General features: G+C 34.7%; 1 protein-coding gene across 6 annotated transcripts in view; it reads right to left on the bottom strand.

Moving 5' to 3' along the window:
- The window catches only part of COP1 (COP1 E3 ubiquitin ligase), a 222681-nt gene that overhangs the window by 114195 nt on the left and 90270 nt on the right, over positions 1 to 18216 (bottom strand). For 5 of the 6 annotated variants that reach the window (XM_070384887.1, XM_070384885.1, XM_070384884.1 and 2 more), the window contains 2 exons: positions 17403 to 17460; positions 3115 to 3229 (listed from right to left, as the gene is read on the bottom strand). In XM_070384887.1, coding sequence (XP_070240988.1) covers positions 3115 to 3229; positions 17403 to 17460 — 173 coding nt within the window. The remainder of the gene's footprint in view (positions 1 to 3114; positions 3230 to 17402; positions 17461 to 18216) is intronic. The other variant, XM_070384886.1, reaches the window with a different exon arrangement.

Below are 18216 nucleotides of genomic sequence, written 5' to 3'. Positions count from 1 at the left end.
CATTCTGGGAAAAGTAAAAGGAACAAACCTAATTAGCATGCAATATCAAAATGTTATTGGGCTGAAGCTCTTAGTTGACAAAAATTATTCTCAGGAAGTTCAACAAATTATAAATAAAACATAGGTTATTACAGGGAAAAAATGGCAGGGGGGGAAGATATCAACTGTACTACAAAGTAGTTTGGATACAATAGCTAACTGGTTCTTTTTCTAAATTGCTGCTGCTAAGTCGCTTCAGTCGTGTCCGACTCTGTGTGACCCCACAGACGGCAGCCCACCAGGCTCCCCTATACCTGGGATTCTCCAGGAAGGAGCTCTGGAGTGGGTTGCCATTTCCTTCTCCAATGCGTGAAAGGGAAAAGTGAAAGTGAAGTCGCTCAGTCGTGTCCGACTCTTTGTGACCCCATGGACTGCAGCCTACCAGGCTCCTCTGTCCATGGGATTTTCCAGGCAAGAGTACTGGAGTGGGGTGCCACTGCCTTCTCCATTTCTAAATTAAGACAACCCTATTACTGTGAGCTACTTAATATAATACTAAAAAGACAGTTACTTTAGATATCCATTTAAAATTTGGTTTAATGTTAATCTATTCTTTCAACCTTTTGACATCAATCTCTAAGTACATAAAATCCACAAGCATTCAAAAATGTATATTCTGTAGAAGATTATAATCTTTTTCTAAGGTAGCTGAACTTCTGGCCATCATACCAATTATATTGAAATAATTGTTTTTAATTTTTTTTTATAACTTCTGTTGAAAGTTGGTGTTAAACTATTGGGTATGATGGCCAGAAGTTCAGCTACCTTAGAAAAAGATGGTTCAATGCAGGATACAGGATGCTTGGGGCTGGTCCACTGGGATGACCAAGAGGGATGGTATGGGGAGGGAGGTGGGAGAGTGGGTTCAGAATGGGGAACACGTGTACACCCGTGGTGGATTCATGTTGATGTATGGCAAAACCAATACAATATTGTAAAGTAATTAGCCTCCAATTAAAATAAATAAATTTAAATTTAAAAAAACAATTATTTCAGTATCTGAAAGCATAGGGATTAGATTTCACTTATCTGGTTGTGAAAAGGTAGGATTCTGTTTGCTTGGTTGGTTTTTGATCAACATCCATATATATCTTCTGGCAAATCACCTCTCCTATTCTAATTACAGATTATTCTGTAAAAGTGTATTCAGTGTCTCTTTTCTGTCTTCTAATGCTTTATAATTTAGCTTCTTTTCCAATTACAATTAAGAATTCAAGATATTAATTTCTTAGTTATCTCTCATTTTCATAGATGAAAATAGAAGCGGGGATGGGGAGGGGGTTCTCAATTGAACATAGACAAAAGGACAATCAAACTCTTAGGTACCCGTTACAAAGAAGTTTCAAGGTCTTCTTTACAGCCAAGAAAACTAGGAGAAACTTCATATTCAGCAATATGTGTCATCAGTGTACAAATTTGATAAGTTAAATTCGAGATTCCTAAAAACTAAGACAACCATGTGTGGAGTACAATACAACCATATCTATTAAGTATAAAACTAAATTAATCTTCCTCCTGATTTTAACTTACTAGTCTATCTTCCTATAAAGCTATATCGCCAAAATAAATTAGTTTGTGATTACCTTTACTATCCCATAGCATGCCTATGTTATAGTTACTTAAAATTATGAATCACTAGCCTTTTCCAATCTCTCTTTACTATCTCTCTCTCTCTTTTTAATGTCTGCCATTTACCTGTGGTTGTATTTCAACATCATACCAACAAATAAAATCTGGAAGGCTTAACATGTACCCTCTGCCAGTCAGAATGTAGGTCTCAGACCACTTTCAAATTTACAGCTTCATACTATAGTTTATAGATTATTACAGAAGTTTAATAAGAGGCTTAATTCTCAGACAATACACAGAAAACTTTCCATCTGAATGAAAACTATTGACTACTGACTATTAATTTCAAACACACTTATAAACAAAGCTTGGCTTTCTTCTAGTCTTCACAGGAAAAACGCCATGTTGAATCTATATATTTTGCTTTTGTCCACCTCTAAACCTGAGGCAAATGTGTCCAAAGGTTCTCTCTCTATAATGTGTAGATTATAATACAACCATGCTTATTCAAGAGAAATTCAAGGCCAAATTTTTAACAATTAATAAAATATCATACATTTCTTTCCTTGGTAATGCTCATTTTGAGCAGGTGTATTAAAAATAACATCAACTAATTGAGAATCTTATACAAAGCACTGTATTTTATGTGCATCATCTACAAACCATAAAAAAAAAAAAAAAGACAAAAATTGTGCAGGGTTGGTATAAATGTCCCCTCCTCAATGGTGAGCAGAGACACCAAGAAAGGCTAAAGATCAGAGAACTAACAAAAAGGGCACAAAACTATCCTACAGCGGTAAAACTATTCTATCCTACTGTATACAAATCTGCACATAAGTTATTTCCTCTACTTTGAATATGTTTCTATTATCCTTTTTTAGTTAATTAATACTAGCTTTGATGAAATACACTTCTCTGAAATCCCTACAGGAATCTTTCTCTTACATTTCCCCATTTTCAACTTGGCATGGCTTTTTCACCTCCAGTTATATTAGTCAATTATTCTTCTCTATTCCCTTAATGCCCTTGGCATATTTATATAAGACCATGTAGCATTAGGTAAATAACCTATTAGGCTATTAGCAAATTACCTGTTGCTTCCCTTCAATAAATTTATAATACTCCTGGACAGTAAAATAAGTTCTTTCATCTTTTTATTCTTAGCACAGATGATAGTGCTTAGAACTTAACAAACATTGAAAAATAGAAGGCAACTGAATGGAATTTATTTTTGCTAGCTACATATTCATGGCTGATTTGTTTTTAACTTTATACAGCTAAGTATATACAGATTAAAAATTCCCAAATAGAGAAAGAGAACAAAAATAGTTATAGAAGAGCAAAGTAATCCAAGATGTCTAAGAACCTCCAAAATGCTGTGCTAGACTATGTTGAAAATAGACAGTTTTGCTTTATGAATAGAACTTTTCATAAATCCAGCATAAGAAGCTAGACATGGACATGAAACATGAACTTGAGATATTTTAAGAATTCTTGAATATGTACCTGAGATACGAGACATCCTTGTAGAAAAGTAACATTGCTCTAAGTCTTCAAAATGAGCAGTGAGTCGTTTTCGTCTTGATGCTAATGTGCTGTTATACCAGGGCTGTTTCTTTGTCTAAGGTGATAACAAGAAAAAGACACTTGTAATTCTGAACGAAGCATACTATTTTTTCTGCGGAGAATATCTAGATGCTTGAATATTTAATTTCAAAAGTTCACATTAAAATAATTACAAATGGCAAAATCCTGTAGTTCCTAAGACCGTATTTTCGAATTCTTATTTTAAAAGGAAAATAGGCCCATTTTATAAGAATAAAATGAGAAGCATCTTTCAACTCTCCAAATTAATGAAGATAGAATCCATTATAAATGCCAAACTTAGAATTTTAAGAATTTGAATATGCATCAACTGTTAGGAAACAATTACCAAAAGGAAACTAATTACTTTTCAGAATTATAGTGCAGCCCTATACATTTTGAGTAATAGGAATAGTGCTAATTATATAGAATAGATATTTAAATTAGTATTTATTATTAGGTTAAGGGATAGTCAACATGTATATACTAAATAGTTTGATATATACATTAGAAAACCAAAATAACTAAATCTTGTATATATATTTAGACAACAAAAGCAAATCTGAAATATACTAGCATATGAACTCGATTAAAGTCTATAATCCTAAATATATATCCCAGCACTATGTTAACTAAAAGGGTATGAAAACTCTTCTACAAATGGTTTCTATCAATTATGTGTGCAGCACATTAAGAGACAGAAATAAGCTACATACTGAGATCTTTGGATGATACAAGTTAACCAATAAGAATAAAACAACTGCTAATGTATTAAGAAATACTAAGTTACTACCATGAACAAGACACTTATCTAGAGTGAACTCCTGCTACAAGTAGATGGCTATTGTCCTCCAACTAAAAATAAATAATTTTTTTAAAAGAAGAAGTACATTTTAAAGCAGTGTTTGGATCACAAGAAAAAAAGGCTATTTTACTAAAAGATTAACAACCAAACAGGAAGCCAAACTCAGAGAAGTAAAGGTAAACAACACAGAACAATGTAGAAAGGGGGAAAGAAGAGGACAATCTGAGGACAAATATGAACAAAAGGGCAAATACTAGATCTGGAAAATAAAAAGAGAATTTGAAAACTGGAAGACAAATCTAAAATAATTACCCAAAATGAAGGATAAAAGTCAGGAAGACAGAAAAACTTGAAAGAAAAGAAACATGAAAGAATAATAAGGTTTAAACATGGGCACCCAGAGACCCAGAAGAGAGTAACAGACAGAAGAACACATATTTGAAGAGCTAATGTTGACAATTTTCCAAAACTGAAAACATACATGAATATAGACAGGGAAATTATTCCTATCAAGGAAAAATAAAAAGAAATCCACAATTACATATACTAAAGCAAAACTGTGTTTCTGTCCAAGAGAGAAAGATTTTAAAATCACAAAAACAGAAAAGATAATTCACTTAATAGGAACAATCAAAGACGCAAAACACTTCTCAAAAACAGTAACAGCAGCTAGAACATCCTAAGCTTTGGTTATACTTAAAAAGTTGAAAGAAAATAACCTCAAACTAAAATTCACATCCAACAAAACTATCCTACAACAACAGAATGCTGAGCAAAATGCTTTTTCATCTGAATGAAAGCAAGGATTATCATCAATAAGCCATTTCTTTAAAAATGTCTGAAATTTTATAATTGAAAAGTTCAGTAAAACAAACTAGAAGACTGGAGACACAGAATGAAAGAGAAGCAAGGATACAGTAACCAAGCAAGTGATTTCAAATACTGTTTGTATACATTAGCTATAATATCTCATTTATGGGATTTAAGAATAAGACAGAATAAGTACACCAAAACCCAGCATATAACTCTAAAGAGAGGGCCCGGATACTTTTATTTGAAAATCCTACCAAATATTCATGGAAGATATAACATCAATCTTGCACAAACCTTTCACAAAACACCTCCACATTTGTTTCATGAGGCCAGCATAACTGTAATACCCACACCCAATGAGGATACTGGAGGAAGGGAAGGAAAAAAGAAGGGGAATAAGAACCTTCATGAAAACAAGCATCCACAGCAAAATAGCAAATCAATTCCCAAAACATGTAACAAAAGTAACTCATCATGACTAAATGGAGTTTAGTCCAAGAATGCAGGGTTGTTTTCATATTTGAAAATCAATCAATGCAATTCACCAAATGGCCAAAATAAAGGAAAATAACCATATAATAATTCCAAGAGATGCAGGAAAGACAAAATTCAACACCTATACATGTTATAATTTCTCAAAAAATTAGGAATAGAAGGATACTTCCTCAAGGGCATCTACCAAAATGTAGAGCTAACATATAAGTTGAAGTATTGGGAAAGGGAGGGTAAAAGGAAAAAGAGAGAAGAGACGGGAAGGAAAGGATAAGAAGGGAGAAGGAGAGGAGGGGAGAAGAAGTGAGGGAAGGAAAAGAGAAGAGAACACAAAAAGATTAGAAAAGGCAAAAATATTTTTGCTGATCACATGATTTTACACAGAATTTCATAAGAATCTACAAAACAACTAGAATTAATAAGTTTAGCAAGGACTTCCCTGGTGGTCCAGTGGTTAAGAATCTACCTGTCAGTGCAGGGGACATGAATTTGATCCCTGATCCAGGAAGGTTCCACATGCCAGGGAGCAACCAAGCCTGTGCACCCTAGAGCCCAAGCTCTGCAACAAGAGAAGCCATCGCAGTAAGAAACCCATGCGCCGCAACTAAAGAGTGGCCCCCACTTGCCTCAACAAGAGAAAGCCCAGTGGGAAAGCCCAGAAGACCCAGTGCAGCCAAAAATAAATAAATGAAAATGTTTGCAAAAATTTAGCAAGATAATAAGAAATAAGGTTAACATACAAAAATCAATCATATGTTTATATATTCACAACAAAGTAGAAAATTTTAAAACTGGATCAATAATAGCATCAAAAAAGAATTAGAAATTAATTTAACAGAAGCATGGAAGACCTCTATATTACAAACACAAACACTGCCAAGAGAAATTTTTAAAAGACCAAAATAAATGGAAAGATATTCATGGACTAGAAAGTTCATTATTATTAAGGTGTTATCACTAGGGTTACTGGGCAAATAGGCTCTCTGATTTTGTTTGTTTATGCTTGTTTTGTTCTGACTTTACCACCTAGCTTTTGAGATCTTAGTTCCCTGACCAGGAATTGAACCCAAGCCCCCATCAATGCGAGCACAGAGTCCTAACCACTGTACCACCAGGGTATTCTCATGTGCTATCTCTGAATTATTTTTTTAAAACTGCATGTGAATCTACAATTATCTTGAAATTTAAAAATCTTTACAACTGTAAAAAAAAACTTAGGAATAAACTTACACAGAAGTAAATAAAACCTAGACTCAACTCAATATCATAAACATATCCGTTCTCCATAAGGCAATTTATGAGTTAAAGGCAGTTTGAATAAAGATACCAAGAAGCTTTTTTATGCAGCTATAAAAACTGATACTAAAGTTCATGTGAAGAAACAAAACAGGAAAGAATTTCTGTAAAACACTGAAAAAGAGAAGCTAGGGGGTTGGGGGAATTAATTTCTATCAGACATTAAAACATAAAGAGGTGACAGTGAAAGATGGAGAGAAATATGTCAGTAGACAGAAGAGAAAGACCAGAAATAAATCCATATACACACAGAATTTTTGATATAAGAAAGGCTGCATCTCAAAACACTTGATCAAAGAAAGACTTTTTAAGAGCACAGGGGACTTCCCTTGTGGTACAGTGGATAAGAATCTACCTGCCAATGCTGGGGACACAGGTTCAATCTCTTGTCCAGGAAGATTCCACATGCCTAGAGCAACTAAGCCTGTGCCCCACAGCTGTTGAGGCCATGCTCCAGAGCCCACAAGCCGCGAATACTGAGCCCACGTGCTGCAACAGTGTAGCCCCCGGTTGCCACAACTAGAGAAAGCCCACGGGCAGCAACAGAGACCCAGTGCAGCCGAAAATAAAAATAAATAAATAAATAAATAAAAAGTGAGCTAGGACAACTAACTAGACATTTGGATAAAGATAAAATTAGGTCCACACCTCAAAACATATACCAGAATAAACTCCAAAGAGAACAAGAGTCCAAACGTAATAAATGAAATGAAACAAGAAAATGTGGATAAATTTCTCTACATCCTAGTTAGAGGTAGACGTTTAGAACTATGACTCAAAACCCAGAGGCAACAAAAGATTGCCAACTTTAAATAATGATTTAGAAATTTTGAACAGTTTAAACAAAAACAGAAGAAAATATAGGCAACATTTATCACAGATAAAGTGCTAATTTTCCTCATATACCAACTACCAAGTCTTAAAAATTGAACAAACAAATAAAAAACTTTATAGAAAAAAATAGGCCAGAAATATGAATACATAATCTACTAATAAGTATATTAATATACCAGCAGTCATATGATATTTGTTCAATCTAACTCATAATTACAGAAACACAAAACTATTCTGAGATACATTTCTCTCTTGACAGATAAGCAAAATTTTTAAAGTAAAACTCATTCTATTAGAGAAGCTCTGAGAAAGATTCTAGGAGAGCAGAGACATTCATCTACTGCTGGGGAAAGTATTCTGAGATATATTTCTCTCTTGACAGATTAGCAAAATTTTTAAGAAAACTCATTCTATTAGAGAAGCTCTGAGAAAGATTCTAGGAGAGCAGACACATTCATATATACTGCTGGGGAAAGTGCAAACTGGTACAATCCTTTGGGGGAGGGAGATGATTTGGCAATATCAATCTCTCTGTCTGTCCATCTATCTATCCATCCACCCATCCATTCATCCGTCTTTGACCCAGAAATCCCACATCTAGGAATTTACCCTGAAGATACTACATCCAATGATATGAAAATATGTATGTACAAATTAATCACTGCAGCACTACTTTGTAATTACAAAATAATGTAAACTATCTCTCTTTAAGTAACAAATTGATTAAATAATCCTATGCAGCTATAAAAATAAGGAAGAATTCTATGCACTTGTATAGATTTGTTTTCATGATAAACTGTTAAATAAAAGAGCAAAGCACAGAAGAGAATCACTAGGAAACCCACCCTTTGTGTAAAAAAGAAATAAGAATATGCATATGTATCATGATATACTGGTTACCAACAAAGGGTAAGAAACAACGTAGTGGGAAAAGATAAAGGATACGGAAATTGGTAGAAAGGTTAGAGGGGTGGTATTTATTGAGTATGACTTTCTGTAAAGCTCTGACCTTCAAAATCAGGTTAATATTTCATATTTTCAGAAAAAGTTTCTATGTAATAAAGGTAAGGGTTGGTGATGGCACACAAACGGAAGCAAATGAACTCAACTGTATTTCAAAGAAATATTACAGCTAATACTGATGAAAAATTAACAAATCAAATCCAAGTAATTTTTGAACACACTGAATTTTTGTAACTGTATTCTCAGACTAAAGATATAAAGGAATTTAAATAAATATTCACCACTAGTTAGTAGATTTGCTTTCTTAGTAATTTCCATACTAGTTTATGTGCATATATATATACACACACACTAATAAGACTATGACAATAAGTAAAATGTATATTTTGATATGAGAACTAGGTTTCCGTCAGAATAGGGAATTAAAGATATGGAAAGGTTCACTAAAGCTACAATGAACCCTGTGATAGTAAACTGTAATGGGAGGTCATCAGCATGAATCCATAGCTTTTATGACAGATACAGAAACACAGATATGTTACATACATAGATGATTATATACATGATGTTCATCAACTGAATAGTAGAGAGTAATCTCAGTTGGTCTGGGTTGCCCACATGGTTATTTACAGAGCTACTGACTCTTAACCTACACTGCAAAATGTACTGAAATAAAGATAAATGGTATTCCATAACCACAGGCCTGAGAGTTGTTTGGAAAGAGATTGCATCACTCTGTCAGTATTGTTTAGTAATAATAATTGAATTTATGATTCGCCTATTTCAGTGAAGTCTGTGAGTTAATAATTGGTCACATAACTAGAATGCACTGCCCATGGGACTAGCTTAAAATAAGAGATCTGACTATAAGCCAAATTTGCACTTCCCATTACTAAGGTGCTTGAGAATGTAAGCAAGTAGTCATTCTGAACCTGGAGACAAAGCAGTTCCTCTGTGACTCAGTGGTACCAGGACAAAGAAGACTGCCTGAAATCTCCACATCCTTTTCAATGAGTGCCCTTCTTCTGCTTGGTTGTACTGTATCCACTGCCTATAATCAAGTTCCACAAGTATAAACTCCTTGATTCCTGTGAGTCCTTTCATCAAACACTTAAGGTGATTAACATGTAATTAATAAATATATAATATGTTATATATACAGATAAGCGTGCTTCCTAGCTCTGTCGACCAAGAAGGCCTACAAGCAATGACACTCTACGAGCAATGAGCATACTTAAAACCCAGGTCTCTGTTTTGAAGTATCATTCTCCATTAAAAGAAAACAGGACTTCTTGGATACATGGCTGATTACAGAACTGGGGCAAGATAAGTACAAGATGATACTGGTACATCTTATTATCTAAGAATGTAAGAAGGTACTTAAAAAATGATAAGAACTTGAAGATCAGCTTGGGGGAATTCCAACTAGCCAAACAGGGAACAGACAGCTTCAAAATGATTAACAGAAAAACTTTTAAATCCATGATTCCATAACCATATAAACAAAGAGACAGAAGGAAAGATCTCTCTTAGAATGGAAATCCTAACTAGTAAATGAGGAATTATTACTCAGGCATTAAAAAAAATGAAATAATGCAATTTGAAGCAACATGGACGGATCAAGAGATTATTTTAAGTAAATTAGAGAAAGAAAAATATCATATGACATCACTTACATATGGAATTTAAAAAATGGCACAAATGAACATATTTACAAAAGAGAAACAGATCCCAGACTAGAAAGCAAACTTACAGTTACCAAAGAGGACAGCATAGATGTGGGGGGGCGGATAAATTAGAAGTTCGGGACTATCATATACACATTACTGTACATAAAAAAGGCAAACTACAAGGACATACTGTATAGCACAAGGAACTATGCTCAAAATATTCAAAATAACCTGTAATACAAATATATATATACATATATATGAATCATTTTGCTATACACTTGAAACAAAAACACTGTAAATTAAACTTCAATAAAAAATTTAAAAATTAATGTAGAAAAGAAATGAAAAATTATCATTTGGGCAAAAAAATTTATTATTATTTCAAGTAAGATTCATTAATAAATGCTCATATGGGAGAAAAATGATAAATTTATAGCAAACAAATCTGGCAGGCACCACCTTAATCAAATGATCAGAGGTAACATCACCAAAATTGAGCAGATACACCATATCCAGATGTGACAGACTAACAAAGGATACCACACTGGGGGCTGTAGCATTTGTGATAAAAATGGGTAATCAGAATCCAGTTACAACGAAATATCAGACAAAATCATACTGAGGAATGGTCTACAAAATTAATAACTGACACTTCAAAAATGTCAACCTCATGTACAACTGAGGAACTAAAACAATTTAGAGGAGATTAAAGAAACATGACAACTAAATATAACCAGTGATTCTGGATTCACTCTGGACAAAGAAATTTTTCCTTTTGTTATAAAAGAATATCAGTGGCAAACCCACTGAAATTTAAATACATTGTCTCAGATAATGATATTATATTAACATTAACTTCCTGATTTTTTACTAATTGTACTGCTGCTGCTGCTGCTGCTAAGTCACTTCAGTCGTGTCCGACTCTGTGCGACCCCATAGATGGCAGCCCACTAGGCTCCCCTGTCCCTGGGATTCTCCAGGCAAGAACACTGGAGTGGGTTGCCACTGCCTTCTCCAATGCATGAAAGTGAAAAGGGAAAGTGAAGTCGCTCAGTTGTGTCCGACTCCCAGCGACCTCATGGACTGCAGCCTACCAGGCTCCTCCGTCCATGGGATTTTCCAGGCAAGAGTACTGGAGTGGGGTGCCTTTGTTATATAAAGACTCTAAGACAAAAACAGGCAATTATAAAAATTCAGGGGTATAAAATAATTACTTCTGGTTTCACCTACATTATATTAACTTTTTATCAATTCCATTTCAACTATAAACATTATTTTTAAGAGTAGCAAAATAGTATACTCAACAGCTGTACCAGTCTCTGAAGCTGTTCTACTATGACTGGGCATATTTATTTTTCCAGAATTTTTGCTTGTATAAATAATATTGGTATATAACTTTTAGATAGTACTTTGAATCATTTCTTATAAGAAATTTCTATGTTTGTCACTACCAAATCACACAGTAGAGTATTATTTTACATGTGAGTGGGCCATTTGGATTTATCTTTTTCCCCATGTTCTTCATCTACTTTTTGCCTGCTGGTGCTTTCATCAAAACCTGGAATCGGTATAAGAAACCTTATTTATTTTGAAGCAATTAAACCATTTGCCTATTTTGAAGCAATTAAACCATTTACCATTTTATACCCAGATATAAAATTCTGTTTGTGGTACTTTCTTATATACTGTCTCTTTCTTAATTTCAACAGTTCTATCATTATCTAAATCATTATTTAGCTGATCTGAACTCTTACAGTGAAAGATAAAATAGAAAGCCAATTTCCAGCAAATGGTTTCCTGGGTATCGCAACATTTACTTAATCTTCCCTTTTACCACTGATCTGCATAACCACCTTCACCATAGGGTAAACTCTTTTTCAGTTAGATTTAAAATTTTTATTGTGCCCCATTTGTTAGAGCAGTCTTAGAATACATTAAAATAACCTGTTGGGTAAATGCCCTTGTAATATACTTCTGAAGCATTCATTCTACAAATAACCATTTAAAGTCAGTTGGTCACACTCTCTACAAACCCTTAAAAAATATTCTTGAGGTTTGTTTTTTTTTTAATTGGAATCACATCCAATTATGGTTACTGGTCTATTCAAATTGTTCAATTTATTAAGAGTTCTATTTTTATTAGTATGTACCAGCACCAAGTTTTTTAATCTACTCAATACTATAACAGTCAATTTCAATTATATATTGAAACATCTTATATATAATCTTCCTTTTTTAATCTCTCTACATTTACCATCTTAAGTTTTTCCCAGTTTCTGGAGTTCAATGCCTGGTTCATTTTGTTTTATTCTCATCTAAAAATGAATCCATTTACTAATATAATTTTTAGGATACTTCTGACCAAAATTTCACAAATTTTGACATATAACATTTTCAACGCAGGAGTTTTTTAAGTTGTTTGTAGCAACATTTGTATACTCTTTGACACAAAGGTATTCAGAGGAGTCTGGTTACTCTCTTCCAGATTGTCAAAGTAGCTGTTTACTCGAGGTTCTGATTCTGACAATGTAGATGGTGTAATTTATCTTGTTTTAGAATCAATCCAGTTTTCTCAGTGCTCCAAGATTACTAATAATATGTATATCCCTTGATACAAAGTATAAAGTAAGGCAAGTACCCATTAAGCTAAGTTTGACTCATTCAACCAAAGAAAAAAAATCCAGAGTCTTTATAATGACTACGAAAGTTACACACTAAGTGGCCTCTGTTATTTACATTTCTTACCTCATTTCTATTTTTCTCCCCCTTGCTCATTCCTCTCCAGTCATAACAGATATCTGGGCTATGTCAGGCAGGCTTCTAGCGCACAACTTATGTACTTTCTTTCACTCAGCTTAGATCTGCCCAGAGATATTCACATAGCTTGCTCCCTTACCTCCTCTTTGCCAAAGATAATCTGTCTTTATTACTATTAGTATACCTCCAACTAGACTGAAAGCTGGAGAAGGCAATGGCAACCACTCCAGTACTCTTGCCTGGAAAATCCCATGGACAGAGAAGCCTGGTAGGCTGCGGTCCATGGAGTCGCTAAGAGTTGGACACGACTGAGCGACTTCACTTTCACTTTTCATTTTTCACTTTCACGCACTGGAGAAGGAAATGGCAACCCACTTCAGTGTTCTTGCCTGGAAAATCCCAGGGACGGTGGAGCCTGGTGGGCTGCCGTTTATGGAGTTGCACAGAGTTGGACACGACTGAAGTGACTTAGCAGCAGCAGACTGAAAGCTGGGTTATAGCAGTAATTTTTGTCTGCCTTGTTTTTATTCAATAACCCAAGCCCATCATAGTGTCTGGTAAATAGAAAGTACTGGGGAAAAAAAGCCAAAACTGTTGGCTTTATAAGTTAATATTTAAAAGCACAGGTCCTGAAGCCATAATGCCTGGGTTAGAATATCTTAACTTCTCCTTAACTTCTTTGCCCTAGTTTCCTCCTTAGTAAAATAGAAAATAATAATAATAGTACATATCTCAAGTCCTAAGAATTAAAGTAGTTAATGCTTGTAAAGCACATTGAGCAATGTACATGCAATGCATAGTAGGTAGAAAATAAATGTTCCTAAATACCAATATTACTACTTTAATTATTTCTTGAGCTATATAGTCGGAGAAGGCAATGGCACCCCACTCCAGTACTTTGGCCTAGAAAATCCCATGGATGGAGGAGCCTGGCGGGCTGCAGTCCATGGGGTCGCTAAGAGTTGGACACGACTGAGCGACTTCACTGTCACTTTTCACTTTCATGCACTGGAGAAGGAAATGGCAACCCACTCCAGTGTTCTTGCCTGGAGAATCCCAGGGACGGGGGAGCCTGGTGAGCTGCCGTCTGTGGGGTCGCACAGAGTCGGACACGACTGAAGTGACTTAGCAGCAGCAGTGAGCTATACAGTAGGCCTTCCATATCCACAGGTTCTAGAAATACAAATTTAATCAAACACAGACAGAAAATATCCACCCCCACCAAAGGAAGAATTTCTGGAAAATTCCAAAATGCAAAATGAATTTGCAGCTGCACTGGCAACTATTTACATAGTATTCACATTGTATTTAAATTTTTTTACATAGCATTTATGTTATACTAGTTATTATAAATAATCATAAAGATGACAAAGTATACAGGAGGATGTGCTGCAGAGGTTTTATGCAATTATACCACAATTCATGTAAGGAACCTGAGCATCTTTGGACCCTGGCATCTGCCACAGCTCTTGGAACCAATCCCTCATAGATATTGAGGGATGAGTATACTTTAAAATCTCCTACCATGTTAAAGTTTTAATCAATTTTTTAAAATTTCTAATAAAGTTTTGCTTTATATAAATATCAATCCTTTATTTATGTCACACAAATTACTACTAGCTTGTGGGATTATACGTTTTATTATGTGAAAACATGTATCTGTCTTCTAATGATTTTTCCCTTGAGTTCTATTTTGATCTGTACTTTACTTTGCCGTTGTTTTTGTCATCTTCCTTACCATTCTTGCATTTGCCAGGCTTATCCTCATCTACTCCTTTGTTTTCAATTATTTTTATGTCAATTTGTTTTAAGTCTGTGTTTTATAAAGAGTATTCCTAGAAACGAAGGGTAAGGACTTCCGCACAATATGTCATATTAGTTCTGTCCCAGAAGCCCTAGCAGGTTTTCCTCAACAACTTCCCCCTCCTCCGGCAGATGCTAAGGTTGGAGTCTCCTGGGAGACCCAGACGACTTCACCAAAACACTCTTGTACTCTGCACATGGTGACTCACGTTAGGCAGACTTCTTCAGTATTCTTTTTATCGTCTATAAATTCTTTTTAAGTTTTCCGTATGAGGACAGCTATACGTCAATGGGATTTCTGGTGGGTGGAGGTTGGAGAGACCACAGGCTTATTGTACCATCTCAAACTAAGTCTCCTTTATTACATGCAAAGAGTAAAAACTAAAAAATGAAAAACAAAAACAAAAAACCCACACACAGACAAAAACACTATTCTGAATGTTTTTTTTTCCCACCTAGGTTCAGTTTCTATAATTTCTAACTCATGGAACTTGCTAGAAATTCCAAATCAACGTCCTATAAATGACAATAGGAAAAAGGCTTTCCTTGTTCCTCTATGTAGAATTTGTGAAAGCCCTGCAACCAAAGACCAATAGGAATACACCTGTAGCTGAACAAGTTTTATTACTGCTCATTGCAATGAAGAATACAGCATACTATGGGTTAAGGTAGGAAGATGTTACGTACTACTTATAGGATACAGGCTCATGTTAAGTGATTTGGGGGAGGGTTCAAGGAAGTAAGGCTATGCTCTGGATTGGATACTGTCAAGAAGGGGGAAAATCCTGTGACGGGGTATCTTAATGAATCGTACCTGGGCAAACAGAAAACTACAGTGAGATTAAAGCCGTAACTAGTAGAGATGCAGCAACTGCGTGCATTAGTCAGGACACGGGTGTGTTTGGTATTTTATGTATTTGGCATAGTGACTTTTTCAAATGTGCTCGGTTAAGTTTATGAACTGATCTTGATTTTTGTTTCATTTCTTCCTAGGCCCAGAGTGACTGTGTCCGATGCGGATGTTCTGTGAGATTACATTTGAAAGGAGAACACCAAGGCCCAGCTATGAGTGCCAAGCCTATTTCCAGATTCTGCTTTCCCTCTTCAAGTTCTTAAAGATGTTTCCATTCAATTCTTAAAAATTTCTCCTGAGGGACTTCCCTGGTGGTCCGGTGATTAAGAATTCTTGCAATGCAGGGGACATGGGTTCCATCCTTGGTTGGGGAACTAAGAGCCCATAGGCCACAGGGCAACTAAGTCCATGCACTACAACTAGAGAAATCTGTGCACCACAGGAGACAGGAGTTTGCTCCCTGGTCGGGGAACTAAGAACCCACAGGCCAGTTGGCAACTAAGTCTATGTACTGCAACTAGAAAATCCGTGCACCACAACAGAAGACTCCACATGACACAAAGAAGACCCGACACAGCCAAATAAATAAATATTAAAATAAGAGAGAGAGAATGAGAAGCCCATACACCACAATGAAGAGTAGCCCCTGCTCATCACTAGAGAAAGCCTGTATGCAGCAACAAAGATCCACCACAGTCAAAAAATAAAATAAATAAAACTTAAAAAAAAATTTTCTCCTGATATATCTCATTACGTCTGACAAAAACACCGAGATCTAGTGCATTTGTGGCTCTTCAGGAAGAGATACAAACAAATCTATGAACTTGCCAGATCTAAGCACGCAAATGAAGATAACACGGGATATGTAGAGGCGTTATGCAATCTAATCATAACAGTCATAGAGGCAGTCATCTAAGCAGTTGGAAAAGAAAAACACAAACAAAAGCTGTATGATATGAAAGATTTTCTTTCCACTTTGATAAAAATAACTGCACTATCACATAAATGAATATACAAAAAGACATGCCTTACTTAAATGCCTTATTATTTCCTGTTATGAAAAAAAGGAGGTAAAGGATAATTGTAAGAACAATTTGTAAAATCTGAATAAGATATAGAAATTATATAAAGCATACCAACGTTAACTTCTTGAATTTTAAAATTATCTTGTGATTACACAGGACAATATTTTTGTTTTTAAGGAAACACAAATTGAAGTACATAAAGGAACATTATGTCTGTACCTTCTTAAACAATCCAAAGGAAAAATTTTATGTGCATATATGTAAAAGAGAGAATGAGAATGATAAAGCAAATATGATCAAATGTGAACACCTAGATTACCTGCATACAGAATGTAAAGGAATTATTTTTAACATTCTCATAACTTTTCTCTAAGTCTGAAGTTATTTCAAAGTGAAAATTTAAAAAAAACACAGTCTAGCCTCAAAATTAGACTTGACAAATACCAGCATCCCCAAGTCCTAGATGAAGAGAGTAAAAATCAAAATAATCATACAATTAATTAAAGAAAAGGAGAGGCCAGAGTCGATTTTAATAAAGCCTGTAGTTTACCTCCCAGAAAAAAGCTTCATGTTTCAACATAATAACAGGCAATTCATCAATAAATTATAACTTTATCTCCGAGAGAAACAATGTCCTGATTACTCATAATTTGCTCTTACAGTATTTCCTTCCTCTCAAGGCCTAATGTTACTAGCATGCTAAAAAAATTTTTTTGACTCAATCAGTAATGAGCAGATATACAGCTGATTGATTATTCACCAGAGCTATTCAAGCACTAATCAATGCTACAGCACACCAAACAGCTGTCTCTAGGATAGGACTCATCTGTGATTTTATAACTCAGGTGATTAGATTTATGGCACCACTAGAACAGATCGTTAGATACATCATTTACCTGAGAACTGCCACTGAAACCTGGAGGTTGGCTGTATTCTGTGGAATCAATAATACTACTGCAAAATGAAGAAAAAAAAATGTGATTTCAGTTTTTACATTCTCTTTAGCAACAGAAAAAGTAAATGTAAAATATATCATATATAAATCCAATATTTGTCAATAATTTATAAGTCAAACAAATACATATTCCATAAATTAAAAAATTAGGAAATAAACAATCTACCCCTTCATCCCACCACCTTAAATATACCCATCTTGAAAACATGTCAATAGGGAATAATCACAAGACAGGCATATACAATTGAAGTATTTGCTACAACTTCATTTTCAGACAGTTGTTTCATTTTCAGTTAAGTTGTTTGAACTCTAAGGAAAAGAGTACTTAGAATACTATAAAAAGAGCACAAGTATGCAATCAAAAGCTATGATGATCAGATCGTGTCATGACACTAGAGCTATGTGCCCTTGGACAAATAGCTTATAATCACTCCGTTTCCTTATCTGCAAAACGAGAAGACTAGAGTAACTAGCTCTATCTATAGTCACTTCAAGCTCTAAAATGCTATGATAATCATCTTATGTGAAAGAAAACTATCAAAGGAATGGAACAAAAAATGGTAGAATTCCAATAATCTTTCTTTTATAACCCAAAATCTATATTCTAATTTCCTCTGCTCTAGTCAAACATAATTTGCTTTCTCTATTGGTTGTTTCTATTTGATTATATTTTCTGTGCATTCTCCTACTTATCTTAGTAAACCTTTTTTAAGTACAGACTACCTTTTCTTCCTAAGAGTTCTACCTTACCATAT

This window comes from Bos mutus, chromosome 16 (assembly GCF_027580195.1).
Source record: "Bos mutus isolate GX-2022 chromosome 16, NWIPB_WYAK_1.1, whole genome shotgun sequence".
NCBI lineage: Eukaryota > Metazoa > Chordata > Mammalia > Artiodactyla > Bovidae > Bos > Bos mutus.
Note: the sequence above shows the minus strand (reverse complement) of the source record. Positions and strands in the feature narration are given on the sequence as shown.